This window comes from Heterodontus francisci, chromosome 27 (assembly GCF_036365525.1).
Source record: "Heterodontus francisci isolate sHetFra1 chromosome 27, sHetFra1.hap1, whole genome shotgun sequence".
NCBI lineage: Eukaryota > Metazoa > Chordata > Chondrichthyes > Heterodontiformes > Heterodontidae > Heterodontus > Heterodontus francisci.
The window spans coordinates 44,789,964-44,806,300 of record NC_090397.1 but is presented as its reverse complement, the minus strand read 5'-3'; the positions used below and the strand labels follow the sequence as shown (position 1 = coordinate 44,806,300).

At 44.4% G+C, this 16,337-nt stretch overlaps 1 protein-coding gene across 1 annotated transcript in view; it reads right to left on the bottom strand.

Annotated features, from left to right (window-relative positions):
* Nucleotides 1-16,337, bottom strand: part of fam185a (family with sequence similarity 185 member A) — a 76,613-nt gene that overhangs the window by 35,705 nt on the left and 24,571 nt on the right. Inside the window, exon 4 of the mRNA XM_068059739.1 lies at nt 12,692-12,830. Within this exon, the coding sequence (XP_067915840.1) occupies nt 12,692-12,830 (139 nt within the window). The remainder of the gene's footprint in view (nt 1-12,691; nt 12,831-16,337) is intronic.

Sequence of the window (16,337 nt, the reverse complement as noted above, 5' to 3'; positions counted from 1 at the left end):
AACGTGATCCCACACTGCTCAGCTATATTCCTCAACTCCTCCATAGATAGCGCCTTTAACCTATCCCAAGTTACTTCACCCTAGCTTGGGGAGGTACTAGCTTTGATCACAGACGTAGAATCATAGAAAGTTTAAGACACATAAAGAGGCCACTTGGCCCATCGTGGCTGTGCTGTCCGAAAAATGATCCACCTATTCTAATCCCACCTTCCAGCATTTGGCCCGTAGCACTGCAGATGATAGTATTCTAGCACACAAACCACAAGAAAAAATGTATTGAAGTCTTTTCACTTTTTGATTGGGATCAATTTGATTTCCCACTTCCAATTTCTCGTTCGTCTGTGGGTCCAGTCCGGACACTAGCCCCCAAATTTGTGTTACGACTGGGTGAGGAAGGGGTCTCAGGCTCGCCTCTTGCCCCTTTCCTTGTTTGGCTGTAACAGGGTTTATCTTTTAAAACACAGAGAGAATTACTGGGCTGTTTCTTGGCAAAGCTACAGCACCAGGTAGAAATGTTGTTTCGATGTAACTTCAGTGATAAATCCAATACTAAGGAAAACCCAGCTCAACATTTTAGCAACTACCTCAATTATTTCATTGCACAAGCACTTTTAAAAAAGCATTTGTTCAATATAAGTACTCTTTAACATCTAGTTTCGAATGAGCCTTTTAGTAAGCTTTGATCGCAAAATTTAGCTCTGTAGAGCCAATAGTTTCGGCGCTCCACGTGCCAATTTAAATAGTAAAATAGCATCCATGCTACTTCCATCCACTTCTGGTGCAGCCCACACCAAATGCCATCTTGGCGAGGGCATTAGCACAGGCATCATGTGCGGGCACCGGAAATGTGCAGTGATTGTGCTATCAATGTTGAATGCTGATTTGACACTAGACTTGCCACTATAGTTGACACCCTCCCTTAAACACACACCGCTGAACATGTGTGGGGTAGTATGAAGGGCCCCCACCACCTCACCTCCACCAGCTCTATTTAAAAGGGATCAACAACTTGCAGGTTAGTTGCTGATTACTTTCCACTCACTCTGTTTTGAGTTTGTGGAAGTGCTGGATGTTTGCAGGAGTTGATGACAGCTGGTAAAGTCAGCAGGGAATAATGCTGCATGTGGGGAAGGCATTACTTGTAACTGCAAGGGCTCTGAGCATACTACTTGCGCCCAGTCATGGGGGCTATCACAGCAGTACCCCATAGGCTGCAACATGAGGGAGATGGTGCAGAGGCAGCTAAGAAGACAAACTGTGCGCAGAATGAAGAACGATGGGTAGTAGGATGAGGACAAAGATGACTCTCAGCAGGAGGCTTTACCCATCTAGGGTCTATTGTACGTAATCTGGCTTGCAGGAATTTGTGAGACTTCAGTAAGGTTGAACCATAACTGTTTAAGTAACGTGTATATAGTTCCCAAACTATTAAACATGTCCAACTCCTCTATTGGTTCTGTTGCTGCTGCTGCTGCTTCTTCTCAAGTCTCCTTCACATGTGATCTCTTACATCAGTGGGAGATGTTACTCACATGGTCCCAAACATTAACCCTTTCAAACCATTCTTCTTCATCTCCCAAGTCTTTGTCTGTAACTGCGCACGCACACACATTCCCCCACCAAGTCTCTGACATTACAGGTTCCAAAATTCTCCTGATTGCGTTCTTGTCAGACTCGGAAGATCAGTAGTCTTTCTCTGAGCTCTTGTTTCTTGACTTGGATGGCCTTTATTGAGGTTTGTAGTAGCCGGTGCTTGCTGAATTTCAGGAACAACATCTGGTTCATCCAAAATGTACGACTGATTGATGTCTTTGGTGACTACAAATAAGATTTCTCTTGCTTCTTCTTACAGTACCTTCTGAAGTATATACCAAATAAGATCTCTGTTGGTTTTCATCTCTCTGGACGATTATTCCTTCTCTGCCTTGGTCTCGTACCCATACCATTTCTCCTTCCAGCAACTTGGGTAGATTCCTGGTACGATATCTACGCTATAGTTACGCAAGACAAATAATAAACCGGTCTACGGTTTATCCATCCGGCTGTTCTGGAAAGGGACTGCCCCTAACCTTGTAGATGAGGCGTCTGCTGCAATTGTGATTGGTAGTGAAGGGTGATAATGCGCTAAGCCATCTCGCAAAAATCAGCATTTCCTTAATTGTTTGAAATGCCTACTCCTGATGTGCATTCCAACACCATACTTGATCTTTCTTGAATTGTTGTCTTAAACGTTCAATAACTGGTGCTAGATTGGGCAGAAATTTTGCCAGCTGATATGCGATTCCTTGGAATGGTAAAAGATCTTGGAATGGTTAAAGATCTTGGACAGAAGTCAGAATTGGGAAATTCACTAATGGCTCTCATCTTTTGTGGGTCTGCCATTATGCTCTTGCTACAAACCATGTTTGTTTTCTAGGGCACAGACATTTGAGAATTCATACTTCTCACCAAGTATCAGGCCATCCTCTTGTAGAAGATTCAAAACCGCTCTAACCCTCAGGTCACGTTCTTCGACGGATTCACCATGGACTAAGACGTTGTCCAAATGGCATATTACTTCTTTATAGCCCTGTAGAATGTTCGACATAATTCTTTGGAATATTTCAGGAGCTGATGTTATACTGAATGGTAAATGATTAAAACAAAAATCTTCCGAACAGAGTGATGAATGTTGTCAGTCACCCTGACTTCTCATCCAAACAGACTTGCCAAAAGCCACTATTTGTGTCGAGCCTTGTGAACCCAATACTTTTAGATAACTTTGCCAAGCTTTCATCTACTGAGGACGTTGAATGAATTTCTCGTGCAACAGCCTTAAGTTGGGTTAAGTCTACACAAATGCAAAGAGTACCAATTAGGTTTAGGGGCTGGAACCATTCCAGAGCACCACTCTGTAGGCATCATGACAGGAGAACAACTCCCACCCTAGTCATCTCTTCTAGCTAAAGTTGGACTTGTTTCATTAGTGAATGTGGTATCTTCCTAGGTGTGAAAAAAACATACAGGTTTAGCATCTATCCACAATGTAATGTTATATTTGGTCTTAAGTCTTCCTAGACCTTTAACTATTTTCGCAAAGTATTTTTGGAAGTGACTCCTGGATTCTTGCTGCTTAACTTCATCCACTTTCCCAATAAGTGGATGAAGGTCTATACAAGCTCTTAAACCTAAGAGAAAATTCTTGATTCTGTATAGAAAAGCAATATCTGCTTTTTCTTGTACTGGAGTGTCACCTGTAGCTTTCCCTTGACTTTCAGTTCAATCCCTCCTGGATTGGGTAACTGAGTTTCTGTTGGTTGTAGGTAATGCGTTGATAACCACAGTTCATTGTCCAATAAACTATTACACTTGCTAGTTTAAAGTGGGTGATATGTCTGTTGACATATATAGCTGCAGTCCAGAATGCATAATTGGGGTCTTTGATCTCACCAAGAAAGTTTGCTGATTTCTCTTCTGTTGGAGATTTTTCAACTTCATTAATAGCTCTATGCTTGAAGACTTTTTCTTCACATCCTTTTAAAATAGAGGTTTTACTTTAGCACACCTTCCCAAAATAGCCAACTTTTTTTTTTGCAGTGAAAGCATTCTGCTTTGTTGCAGGACACCATTTGCACCCGTGGGTCTTTTTGATGCCACAGTGCTGGCAGGGTTTCATGGTGTCTTGCACTTTCCCCCCCAAGTGTACCTCCTTTTCTGGTGCTTCATTTACAATCCTGTGTTTACGGAACTGTATGGTCATTAGAGGCTGCCTTAACCAGGGTTTTTCTTCACCTCTTAGGACTATTCTGTTCTGCTTACAGACCTCTGCTTCTCTCACCAGCTATATTGCTATTTCTAGGCTAAGGTCTTCCTTAGACTGCAGTAAATCTGATAGGGATTCATCAGCAATACTTACCACGATGCAGTCTCGAATTAATTCTGATTTTAGGTCTCCATATCTGCATCCTTCAACTAGCCTGTAATGGTAGTTAATAAAAGCATCTTATTGATTCCCTTGGTTTCTGGCCCTTTTGTTGAATTTGGCCTTTTCTAGAATCTTGTTATTCCTCAGGTTGAAGTAATGATCAAAGGCTTTTAAGACCATCATATTTATCTGAAGTCTCATTAATGCCTTGTCTTGCAATAACATTGCCTGCTGTTGCTCCAAAGGAGTATAGTATTGACTTGTTCTCATTCAGACTTGCTATCTAATTGCAAAGCCATTCTGCGCCTCAGTCTTTTACTCCACAGTGACCAGGTTTGAGTCTGATTTGGTCCTTCCATGTGTTCGAACCTCTCTGGTAGCATAAATTTAAGATCCATGGCTTTTCTATACTTTCTGGGTTGTTTTTATTAAAATTTTCAGGCCCATACTGGAAGTTTTCCCATGCTTTTTAGCCTTGTCGTCACCTTGTGTAATGGCGCAGACCTCGGATTACCCTTGTTCAGGGTCTTTGGTGTTCCCAGGTGCTGCCTGCCTAGAGCATCATTAAAAACAATTTTGTATTCTCTCCCAAGGGTTGCTCCCCAGATCCCCGACCGTTGCTTGGTTCTCCGACTCGAAGCCTGCGATTGCTGGACTGGGATTTTTCTTCAGATCCCCCAAACCTCTGTGGTGCAGCCTGAACGCCTGTGCAAGACAACTCCCCGACTCTCTGTTTCACCAACGGAGCAGCTTTGGAGATCTTCACAGCCTCTTCGAGTTCTGTAATTTTAGCACTTCTTTTTCGGGTCTGTAGTTTTTCAAAATTTTCTGGGTATTGTATGGCAAAAACCACCACTGTTCACTGTTGTCACCATGTTGAATGTTTGGGTTAGACTGGCTTGCAGGGATTTCTGAGACTTCAGCAAGGTTGAACCATAACTTTTTATAACATTTCAGTAACTATATACACTTTACTTAAACTTGTCTAACTCCTCCGTTGGTCCTGATGCTGTTGCTTCTTCTCCTTTTCAAGTCACCTTCCCATGTGGATCTCTTACATCATCCTAGTGGGAGGTTTTACTCACACTGTCCCAAACATTAACCCTTTCAAACCCTTATACTACAGGGTCTCCCAGGAGCACTTCTCCTACTTCCACCTAAGCCAGGAGCAGTGTATTTGGCATCTGTGCCTCATCAAGGAGGTGCTCACAGAACTCCAACACCTCTTGGAATCAGACCTGCAGCTTAAGAGTAGAGCAAGGACAGCACTGTTAGTGGCTATGAAGCTGACCATGGCCCTCAATTTCATCGTGGAACAGGCAATATAGCTAATATCTCACAGTGCGCCATTCATTGCTGCAGAGAGGAGATGGAGGCTCTGTATGCCAGGAGTGGAGACTTCATTACCTTCTCTCTGAACAGACAGAAGGAGAAGCGCACACTTGGCTTTGCCAGGATTGCGGGCTTCCCCATGGTGTAAGGTGCATGGCTTTGCAGGCACCACATCTCAATGGTTAAGAAATGCCAAAACCACAAAGGTTATCACTCAATGCTGGTGAATGTCTGCTATCCTGGCAAACATCATGATGCACCCATCTTGTGCCAGTCCACTGCTCTAGCAATCTTTTGTCTATCATGCCGAACCAGAGGTTGGCTGCCAGGTGAGACCGCCTATCTGCTATATAAATAGCTAATGACTCCCCTGTGCAACCAAACTACCAATGGCCAGCACTCATATAATGAGTCATGCTACCACAAGGAATGTCATCGAGCAGACGATCTGGGGTGTGGAAGCCATGGTTCCACTACCTCAACTGCTCTGGAAAAGCCCTTCAGTATTTATCGGAGCAGATATCCCACTTTGTGGTGGCCTGTTGAATCGTTCACAGCCTGGCCATCATGAGGGCACAACCCTGGCCACTATTTCGGCAAGCACCTCAAGGGCAGGAAGAGGAGTAGGAAGAAAAAGGAGGAAGAAAAAGGAGGCAGAAAAAGGAGGCAGAAAAAGGAGGCAGAAAAAGGAGGCAGCCGCACATCCATCCATGTTCAGGGCATGTGCATCATTTGACTTCGGTTCCCATGAATAAAACCCAGATTGCCATTGCTCAACAGTTCCACACTTTACCACCCCTCTGTTATGGACCATCACTGCGCCCTCTTGGCCACAATTCTGAAATAAATGACACCACAAAACAACCATTCAATATCAACTTTCTCCAACAAAACATCCAATACTTCATACAATACTTAACTAATAATCCTTGTACATTCCTTTAGCGCTCGACTCTCAGGTGTCTTTGTTTGGCCTACTGCTGCTACGCAGTGCTATCCCAGTGGCTGCAGCACAGATGGTGGAAGGCTGCTGACTTTCAGGTGGGGGGAGACTGCAGATTGTCTTGCAGGATATCCTAGAGTAGCTCTGAACCTAAAAAGCCCGGCTTTGGACTGCATCACCTTGGCATATGCAGTAGCAGTCTGGGCTGGGTGGCTGACTGGCAACAGCAGCATACTGGTGGAATGGCAGTGGGGGGAGCACGAACACTGCCATTCTGGAGAGAGGACAGCAGGTTTGTGTGCCACAGCATTCCCCTGGGGGAGGTTGGGGGGTTGTGGGGTGGGGGAAAGATACCTCTACTTTCAGGAGTAACCTGATTGCTGGACAGCTATGAGACCTGAAAGCCCCTTAGAGCACTCGTATTCACAGCCATGATGGCAACAGTCTGAGCCTGCATGGCAACAGGCTGACATTTCAAGACCTCAGTCTAAGCTTCCAATGCAGCACTCAGACGGTGGGTGGCTTCAGTTTGTGCTGCAATGGAAGCTCAGTCATTGGCCATTAGAGGTTGGATGATGGTTGGGTCTGCAAGGGTTCTCATGGAGTTGGTCACCACTTCCATGCTGGAAAAGATGGGTTTCAAGCTCTGTATAAAACCCTCTTCCAAGATTGGAGCCAGACTCCTGCACATTCCTTTACAGTGTCAGCAAGCTTTCAGAATGCACCAAGCTTTTCTCTGTGTGCTTCCATCAGTCTTTTTCTATATGCTATCCCATCGAAGTCCTCATTTGAGCCCTCTGCAGCAAAACATAAGTGTGACCTTGCCCTCCAGGGAGCTGGCAACTGCGCGATCCTTTTCCCTGGACCTGGTTGCAGCCCACTTGTGCCTGGTGACTCACCAAATGCAGATCCTGCCTGCTACCCTCTGAAGTTCGCACAGTGTCAGTATCAGAGCTGGTGGCTGTGTGTCAGATCAAGTGATGATGTTTCTTTCTCCTCGGTCTCTTCTTTATCTAGGCCTTCAGCCTCCCGCACCATAGCCTGACCAAGTGGTAGCTCATAGGTATCAAAGCATAAAGGCACAAGGGCAGGGTTGGGTGAGGGAAGTGGGGGGGTGGAAGCAAGAGGTACAAGGTTACACCATCTGAAGATTGCAAATCATCAGGCTGCAGGAGGAGAGGGGGTGGGGGGTGGGATTTGAGAAAGAATTGGGCAGGAGCATACCGTGATCTCCAATGGTTTCAGTCACACTGCTGGCCATGGCCTCAGAGACGGCCACTCCGATGATGGCCAGCACCGACTCCTCCATAGGGGTGAGCGCATGAAGCCATGCCTGCCCCCCTACACCCCATCCTTGGTTAGCTGCTGCCGATGCCTATTATTGTCCTGCAAAAGAGAGAGGGAAGTGTGTCAGTGAGTGTAGTGCAACATGTTTGATTGATGTGCTTGCTAAATGTGCGAGGGTGAGATGAGAGCATTCCTGTCAGGTAGGAGTAGCGATTGCTATAAATTATTGATAGGAGAGGTAGGTGAAGGGGCTGTAGTGAATGGAGAAGTGAGTGAGGCTAGTGGTGCAGTCGCTAGGTTATGGCATGTGAAGATGCATTCAATGACCTTAACCACTTATGCAAGGTTATTAAAAACTCATTTTTTGGCCTTGCTTACCGGTCCTCGGGGCTAGACTGCTGGCATTGACTGCACCAGCTGCCTGCTCCTCCTGGTCCCGAGGGAACAGAACCTCCCTCCTCTTGTTCACCTCATGCACAAAGGCCTCCAACAAAACAAAAAAATCACCTTTGAGAGGTGCAGTCTGGCTTTAAGTAGTTCAGGCTAGTTTTAAGTGGTGCTAGTCTTGCACGATCTTGGGCCCCCTGCTGTGGTGTGTAGCCACTCAGCAGCATAGCTGAGCTGCATGCCACAATCATAATTAGTAGGCAGCATGATGTTTGCCTTAATCACTTTGAACGGACACAGATTAATCGTGCATCGTAATTCTCTTGCCCAATTTTAGGAGTAATCCAATTTTGCCTCCTTTATGTTTTAAATAGCAAACAACAAAGAGCTATATTTCTCAGTGAAAAAATGCAGCCCGCTTTGATTTGCAGCCTAAATGGTTCAATATGTAATTTCAGTCTGTATGGATTTGTTAGCAGCCGTGGTCAAACTGCATCTTTCAAACATTTTTGTTCCCCATAGGTCACTAACATATGTTGGACAAAAAGTTTATATCTGACACTTTTAACTCACACCTTGCTGAATGAACATGAATTTTGTATAGTTAGCAATACAAATGCATCGACTAGTGCATGATTTTCTTTTCTTTTGCAAGTTTACATATAGCTGCAAGTTTTCTTCTATCTAAACACAGACTGCAAGGCAATACTGTGAGAACTGTTTTCTTTTATTTGCATCCTGGATGAGAATAGAATCACATTACTTGATTTTTCCAGCAATGCACTGTTTCCCAGTTTTTCAGCATCTGTAATAATGCTTTAAAAGAGCTATAAGGGCTGATTTTTCTCTGCATTGTACCCCACGAACATCAATTTCCAAAAGTAGAAGACAGAAGCAAAGTGGTGGAGATTCTTTGTGATTGAGCTCTGCTTTGTTTGCACTTCAGGAAGTGGATAAGGCTTTGTATTCGGAACAGATCTTTCAATGTTCAAATTTAAGAAGTGTTCAAGTGCATGAGGAGCCAGAGGAACTACAGTAGGCAATAGCATAAACTTGGAGCCCTCAACATTATCTTCAGATCCCAGGAAGTCTCATGGCATCAGGTCAAACATGGGCAAGGAAATTCCCTGATTACCACCTACCACCCTCCCTCGACTGATGAATTAGTACTCCTCCATGTTGAACACTGCTTAGAAGATGCACTGAGGGTAGCAAGAGCACAGAATGAAGCCCCCACCCAAATTACAATGTCCATCACCAAGAGTGGCTCAATAGCACCACTACTGACCGAGCTGACCAAGTCCTGAAGGACATATCTACCAGACTGGACCTGTGGCAGGTGGTGAGGGAACCAACAAGAGGGAGAAACCTACTTGACCTTGCCCACATCAATCTACACCATCGTATTGCGTGGCACTACCCCTGTGCTAAATGGGATAGATCCAGATCAGATCTAGCTGCTCAAAACTGAGTATCCATGAAGTGCTGTGGAACATCAGCAGCAGCAGAATTGTACTGCACCACAATCTGTAACCTCATGGCCAGCATCTCTCGCCCTATTATCATCAAGCAAAAGGACCAACCCAGATTCAATGACAAGTGTAGGAGAGCATGCCAGCAGCAGCATCAGGCTTGCCTTAAAATGAGGTACCAGACATGCCTTAAAAATGTGAAGCCACAACACAGGACTATAAACATGCTAAACAGCAGAAGCAGTATGCCATAGACAGAGCTAAGCGATCCCACAGTCAACGTATCAGATCAAAGCTCTGCAGTCCTGTCACATGCAGGCGTGAATGGCAGTTGACAACTAAACAATTAACTTCAACTTCCCCATCCCGAATGATGGCAGAGCCAAGCAAATCAGTCCAAAAGACAAGGCTGAAGCACTTGCAACCATCCTCAGCTAGATGTGCCAAGTGGATGGTCCATCTCAGCCTCTCTTGAGGTTCCCAGCATCACAGATGCCAGTCTTCCACCAATTCAATTTACTCCATGTAATAAAGTAACAGCTGAGCTTACTGGACACAGCGAAGGCTTGTGCTCCAGAAATAGCCATGTTCCAGCTACAACACTGGCATCTACCCAGCAATGTGGAAAAATCACCCATGTATGTCCTACCCACAAAAAGCAGGACAAATCCAATCCATCCAATAACTGCCACATCAGTCTACTCTTGATCAAAGTGATGGAAGGTGTTGTCAACAGTGCTATCAAGTGGCACTTACTCACTGATGCTCAGTCTGGGTTCTGCCAGGACCACTCTTCTCCAGACCTCATTACAGTTTAGTCTAAACATGAACAAAAAAGCGCTGAATCCCAGAGGTGAGATGAGGTGAGTAACAGTCCTTTGACAGCAAGAAGCCCTAGTAAAATTGAAGTAAATGGGAATTGGGGGAAAACTCTCCAGTGGCTGGAGTCATACCTAGCACAAAGGAAGACGGTTGTTGAAGGCCAATCATCTCAGCCGCAGGACATCGCTGCAGTAGTTCCTCAGGGCAGTGCCCAACATCTTCAGCTCTTCTGACCTTATGATGGAGGGAAGGTCATTGAAGTGGTGATGATCACTGATGATTGCAACTGAACTGTGCATTCATAATTGCTCAAATATTGAAGCAGTCTGTGTTCACCTACAGCAAGACTTGGGACAACATTCAGGTTTGGACTGATAAGTGGCAAGTAACATTTGTGCCACAAAAGTGCTCGGCAACAATTATCTCTAACAAGAGAGAATCTAACCACCTCCCTTTGGCATTCAATGGCATTAACATCGCTGAATTCCCCCACCATCAACATCCTGGGGTTACCATTGACCAGAAACTGAACTTGACAAGCCACATAAATACTGTGGTTACAAGAGCAGGTGAGAGGCTGCGAATTCTGCAGCAAGTAACTCACCTGCTGACTCCCAAAAGTCTGTTCACCTTCTACAAGGCACAAGTCAAGAGTGTAATGCAATGCTCCCCAATTGCCTGGATGAGTGCAGCTGGTGCTGTACTCAAGAAGCTCGACACCATCCAGGACAAAGCAGCTTGGCACCCCACAGACCACCTGAAACAAACATTCACTCCCTCCACCACTGGTAGAAAGTGGCAGCAGTACCATCGACTAAATGTAGTGCAGCAACTCGCCAAGGCGCCTTCAACAGCACCTTCCAAATCAATGATCTCTACCACACAGAAGAACAAGGGCAGCAGTGCATAGGAACACCACCTTCAAAGGCAAGTAGGGATTGAAAACAAATGCTCATCTTGCCAGCGATGCAGATATCTCAGGCACGAATAAAAAAAAAAAACTTTTGGCAGTTGCAAGACCAATTCACCATATGGGCGCTGAGAAAGTCCAGGCGTGAGATTCCTCAGTTCGCTTCTTCTGCTGTAATTGCAGCTGTAGAGATTTAATGATGAAAACTGTTGGTAGCAAGTTTTCCTTACTTATTAACAAACATCTTTATTAAAAAAGCTGACACGCAGCTGCTGATACATTTGGAAACTTGTGTGTCAGTGCTTGTAACTGAATAAAGATGATTTGTAAAGGAAAAATACTGTACATAGCCTCAGCTGAGATCATGTCTTCTCCATTGCCTACCATCTTCTCCAACTGGCACCCCTGAATTAGAAGGAACTACTTCTCAAATTGGGTCAGAGGATGCAAGGTTGCTGTTGCCCCCTCAGCAGCTGTTGCCCCCTCATCAGCCTCTGTCTCCTCTGAAGTGTTACCTTCTTCTACAGAAGCAGCAACATACATGGATACATGACAATGGTGACATGGAATCTACGTACCCGACTTGTGAAGGTGCTCTCCATAAGTATTGTGAAGACAGAGTGCATGCAGATGCTGTCCAATGGAAGAAGTTGGCATCAGTTGTCTGAGACAGCCTTGTGTTTAAGGCAGTGCTGTGCAAGGAAGGTATAAACTGCAATATAATGGGCACTCATAGGAAGGTGCAGAGAAAATGAAGGATTGCATAGATAAAGAACAGATTAGGATAAGCGCCGATGGCAGGATATGACCTTGCCCTCCTGCTGAGGTCAGTGATTCTTTTTCCCCCAGCACTGCAGCCACATCCTCTGAAAAGTCCAGCTGGCATTAATGCTGCTCACTACTTTCTGTCATGCTCTTCAACTTATTCTCTTAGCAATCCTATGGCCATCCCGGGGAAAGATTAGGTTTCTTAGCAGTACTTCCTGCAGCAAGATTTAAATAAAATTATCAAAAGCAGGAGGTCTTCTTTGCTCCCCACACCGATGCCAGATTTCTTAGGCAATTTTACAAATAGCCAGTACACCATTAAACTGTTATACGCCTTTAAGAAAAATAATTTCTTGGATATTTTCCAACAATTTTGCAAAACCGCAACCATGATCAAACCTTGGCTGTTTTTGTAACTATGAGTTCTAATGATACTAAAAACAGCAGCCTGCACATTTGGTTTGACAGAACCCACACATTTATAGATATGAATCTCATGTCCCTATTGCATGACTAAAAATCATACACCAGGCCACAGCTAATAAGGAATTGCTTGCCCTTTCAGCACTGTATATGAGCCACAGCTCCACAGCTGCAACACATATGTTTTTCCTCAACAAACATAACAGTAACCTCAGATAGCAGGCTGTTAAGGAAAATCTCCATTCCAGTCTCTTGGAAACTGCAGCTTACAACTTTTAAGTCTCGCATAATTTGCTTATGTATAATTTGTAGATCTACCATCTTTCAATTTGTGAAATGAAATATTACAAAAAAACTACTTCAGTATTCAAAAGGTATCCTATGAACAACAGATATTGGTGACACAAATAATATATATTTTACATAATATATAAAATTCTTACCGTGAATGTTTCCAAGTTCAATATTGCCATTAGAAGAGGATAGATATGAAGATTCAGCATAAATGTACTTTGTTTTTAGAGTACCATCAGTGGTGGAAATATTCATGGTTGTTCCTTGAAGTTTGTCAATTTCTACAAGCTGGAGAAAATGCAAAGGGTTTGAACAGATGCAAATGCTATTCACTAGGAGCATTACTACTCCTCACCTTATTAAGCAAGATCTTTTATTTGGGTCTTAATTCTGTTAATGTCAAACATCCATGCATTTTCGCAGTGGCAGGATAGGGATATAATGCACTTGTGCACCCAATGAGCTGCTTCATGTAGTAGTAAAATGCAGAGAGCGACATACAAGATGAGTGAGACCAGGTTACGCTTTGTCTGCATCCCAACACTACACTTGTTAACATAATGCCATTGGGAGCTGGTGTTTTGCTGTGGCTCAGTTGGTAGCACTCTTACCTCTGAGCCACAAGGCTATCGGTTCAAGTCCCACTCCAGAGACTTGAGCACACAATCTGGGCTAACATCCAGTGAAGTACTGAGAGAATGTTGCACTGTCAAAGGTGACTTGATTGAAACTTACAAGATCTGAGGGGCCTTGAAAGGGTGGATGTGGAGAGGATGTTTCCCCTTGTGGGAGACTCTAGAACTAGGGTCGCCCATTTAAGACGGAGATGAGGAAAACATTTTTCTCTGAGGGTCATGAGTCTTTGGAATTCTCTTTCTCAAAAGGCAGTTTTAAAATATTTTTAAAGGCAGAAGTAGATAGATTCTTGATAAGCAAGGGAGTGAAAGGTTATTGGTAGGCAGGAATGTGGAGTTGAGGTTACAATCAGATCAGCCATGATCTTATTGCATGATGGAGCAGGCTTGAGGGGCCAAGTGGCCTGCTCCTAATTCGTATGTACTGTCTTTTGGATGTTAAACGGAGGCCTGCTTTCCAAGGTGGACATAAATGGTCCCATGGCATTATTTTGAAGAGGAGCAGGAGAGTTTATCCCCAGTGTCCCGGCTGATAATTATCCCTCAAAAGAACATCACACAAAAAAAAAATCAGATTAGCTGGTCATACCACATTACTGTTTGCAGGGGCTTGCTGTGTGCAAATAGGCTGCCCGTTTCCTACATTAAAACAGTAACTACAGATTGTAAAGTGCTTCATTGGTTGTAAAGCATTTTGGGTCAATCTAGGGTCAGGAAAGTTGCTATATAAATGCAAGTCTTTCTTTAATAGGCAATGGGCAAATGGGGAAGAGGTTGTTCACTAAAAGCAAGCTATTAAAAAATGTTTATCAATTCTCCATGCAATTACTTTCATCTTGAAACTGAAGTTAGCTTTGAGTTGCAACACTTTTGAATATTCCTGGGTCAAGAACGTGGTCATACCAATGGGGTCCACAGTGTAAATGAAAGGTGACTGTCCCTTGCTGGGGAAGAAGCTACTGCAGTTGCCTAGGCCATCCTCATTAGTAGTGTGACCTACATTGAACAGCCCAGTAAACACATCACTAGAGTGAAACATTGTTTTGGCTGGGACTGTTAGTGGGTTGGGAACCCATTGGAATCTGCAACAAGTTTTGCCTTTGCTCTTGAATGGAGCTATGGCCTTGGCATCCTGCTTCTGGGTTTCAGACTAGAGGGATGGCACGCAAAATCTGTCAAAGGAAGGATTTCTAATTAAAGGGACGCCAGCATGGCTCAGAATGGTTGACCTAGACATGGTTTCCTGAGACTGCAGCAACCACAGAAATGGAGAGATGACCAGGAAAGGCTGCCCCACCTCCCCCAAGTCTCTCACTCTTACCTGGAGATCCTGCTGCAGGATCTGCAGGACTGAACTGAGATTAAGTTTCCGAAGGACAGGAGGAAGTGGCCAGACTCTAAAATCAAGCAAGCGTGGAAAAGGCTAAGGAAGTCAGCAGCAAGAGCGTGATCCCTCCAACCTGGAAATAGTGCACCAAGCGGATCAAGGACCTCAGGATGGCAGAAAAGGCGAGTGGCATAACACTTTCAGGCGCTAAGACCCACACTCTGAATTTCACAGCATTCTTCTGCTCTCCAGGCATCTCCTCACATTCCTCTCAGAACAGCCAACACTCAGAATCACTCACATCTTTGTGCCATCTCACACCCATTCCTTAGTCACTGCCCACAAATGTCATTCCCTCTTCTCCACACAATCCATTTCTAAAACTCACAATTCTCTGCTTTCTTTCCTTGCAGCAAGAGAATGCACAACTTTGGGGGAGAGGCAGACACTGGTGGGTGGGGTGTGGTGGACACCCACCTTGAAGGCCACTGGAAATATGCACCCACCAGGTCCAATGGGAAGGTGGTCTTGTTCTAGGAGCCTGCAGTCGTCAGCAATGATCTGTCATAAAAGCCTGAGCCTCCTGAAGCACTAGTGCTTGAGCATGTCGAGAGAGCAGATCCTCTGCCTGTAGACCCTGTGTTGAGATCTTGTCTCCTTGCAGCTGAATCTCCATATCCATCCCCTCTGCCTTGTGAAGTAGCACGTGGCTAAGAAAGCAGCTGATATAGGTCTTCTTGTTCCTCAGAGGTCAGGTTATCGCTGCATAAGTTGCTCCCATGCTGCAGTGAAGCTGACAGCAAGGGAGTTTAGATGAAGGAAAGTATACTTGAAGGCACTTAAAAGTAACTCCAAAATGTCAAAATTGACATTTAATGTAGTAATTTCAGTCTTTTGCCATGGCTGACCACAAGCTTAATAATTTCAGTCTTTAAAGTCTTCCCAGCATGTCAGTTTCATTAAACTATCATTCCCTGCAGTACCCTCACCCCGTGAATCCTAGATAGAGAGTTCGAGGAATCTATATGCTAGCTGTTAAAGCCAGAATGTAGGGTTTAAGTGAAAACTAATGACCTATTTGAATATTTTAATTACTTTCCCAACAACTGCATGGGAGTTCCCTGCTTGCCCTCAAACCCAGAAATGGGCAGGATGTCAGGTTCCCGACTCAAGACCATTTTTTGGTGATTTAACTCCCCCACTTACACCCATGCATGCCTCGCCTTGCCAATTAAAATTCTGCCCCAGTCTCTGTTTACTAGTCTCTGGCTAGGAATTACATTGAATATACAGCAGGAACAGGCCATTCAGTACAACCAGTCCATGCTCCAATTGAACTTCCACCCATCCTTCCTCATCTAAACATCAGTATAACCCACTATTTCCTTCTCCTTCAAATGCTTATCGAGTATCCCCTTAACTGTATCCATATTATTCACTTCAACTACTCCCTATGGTAGCGAGCTCTACATTCTCACCACTCTCAGGGTAAAGAAGTTTCTTCTGAATTCCCTATTTGATTTATTGGTGACTATCTTACATTGATGGCCTCTAGTTTTACTCTCCAACCCCTGCCCCCCCCCCCCCCCCACCTCCCAAGTGGAAACACACTCTCTGTCTCTACGCTAAGATTAAGAAAGCTTTTGATAAATACCTGTGGTCACCCTTCAGCCTTCCTCTTTTCAACAGTAAAGAGACACAGCTGTTCATTCTTTCCTGATGAGTATAACGTTGCAGTTCTGGTATTATCCTTGTAAATCTTTTTTGCACCCTGTGCCTCTATATCTATTTTATAATATGACAACCAAGTGTGATCTAACCAAGGGTCTATGT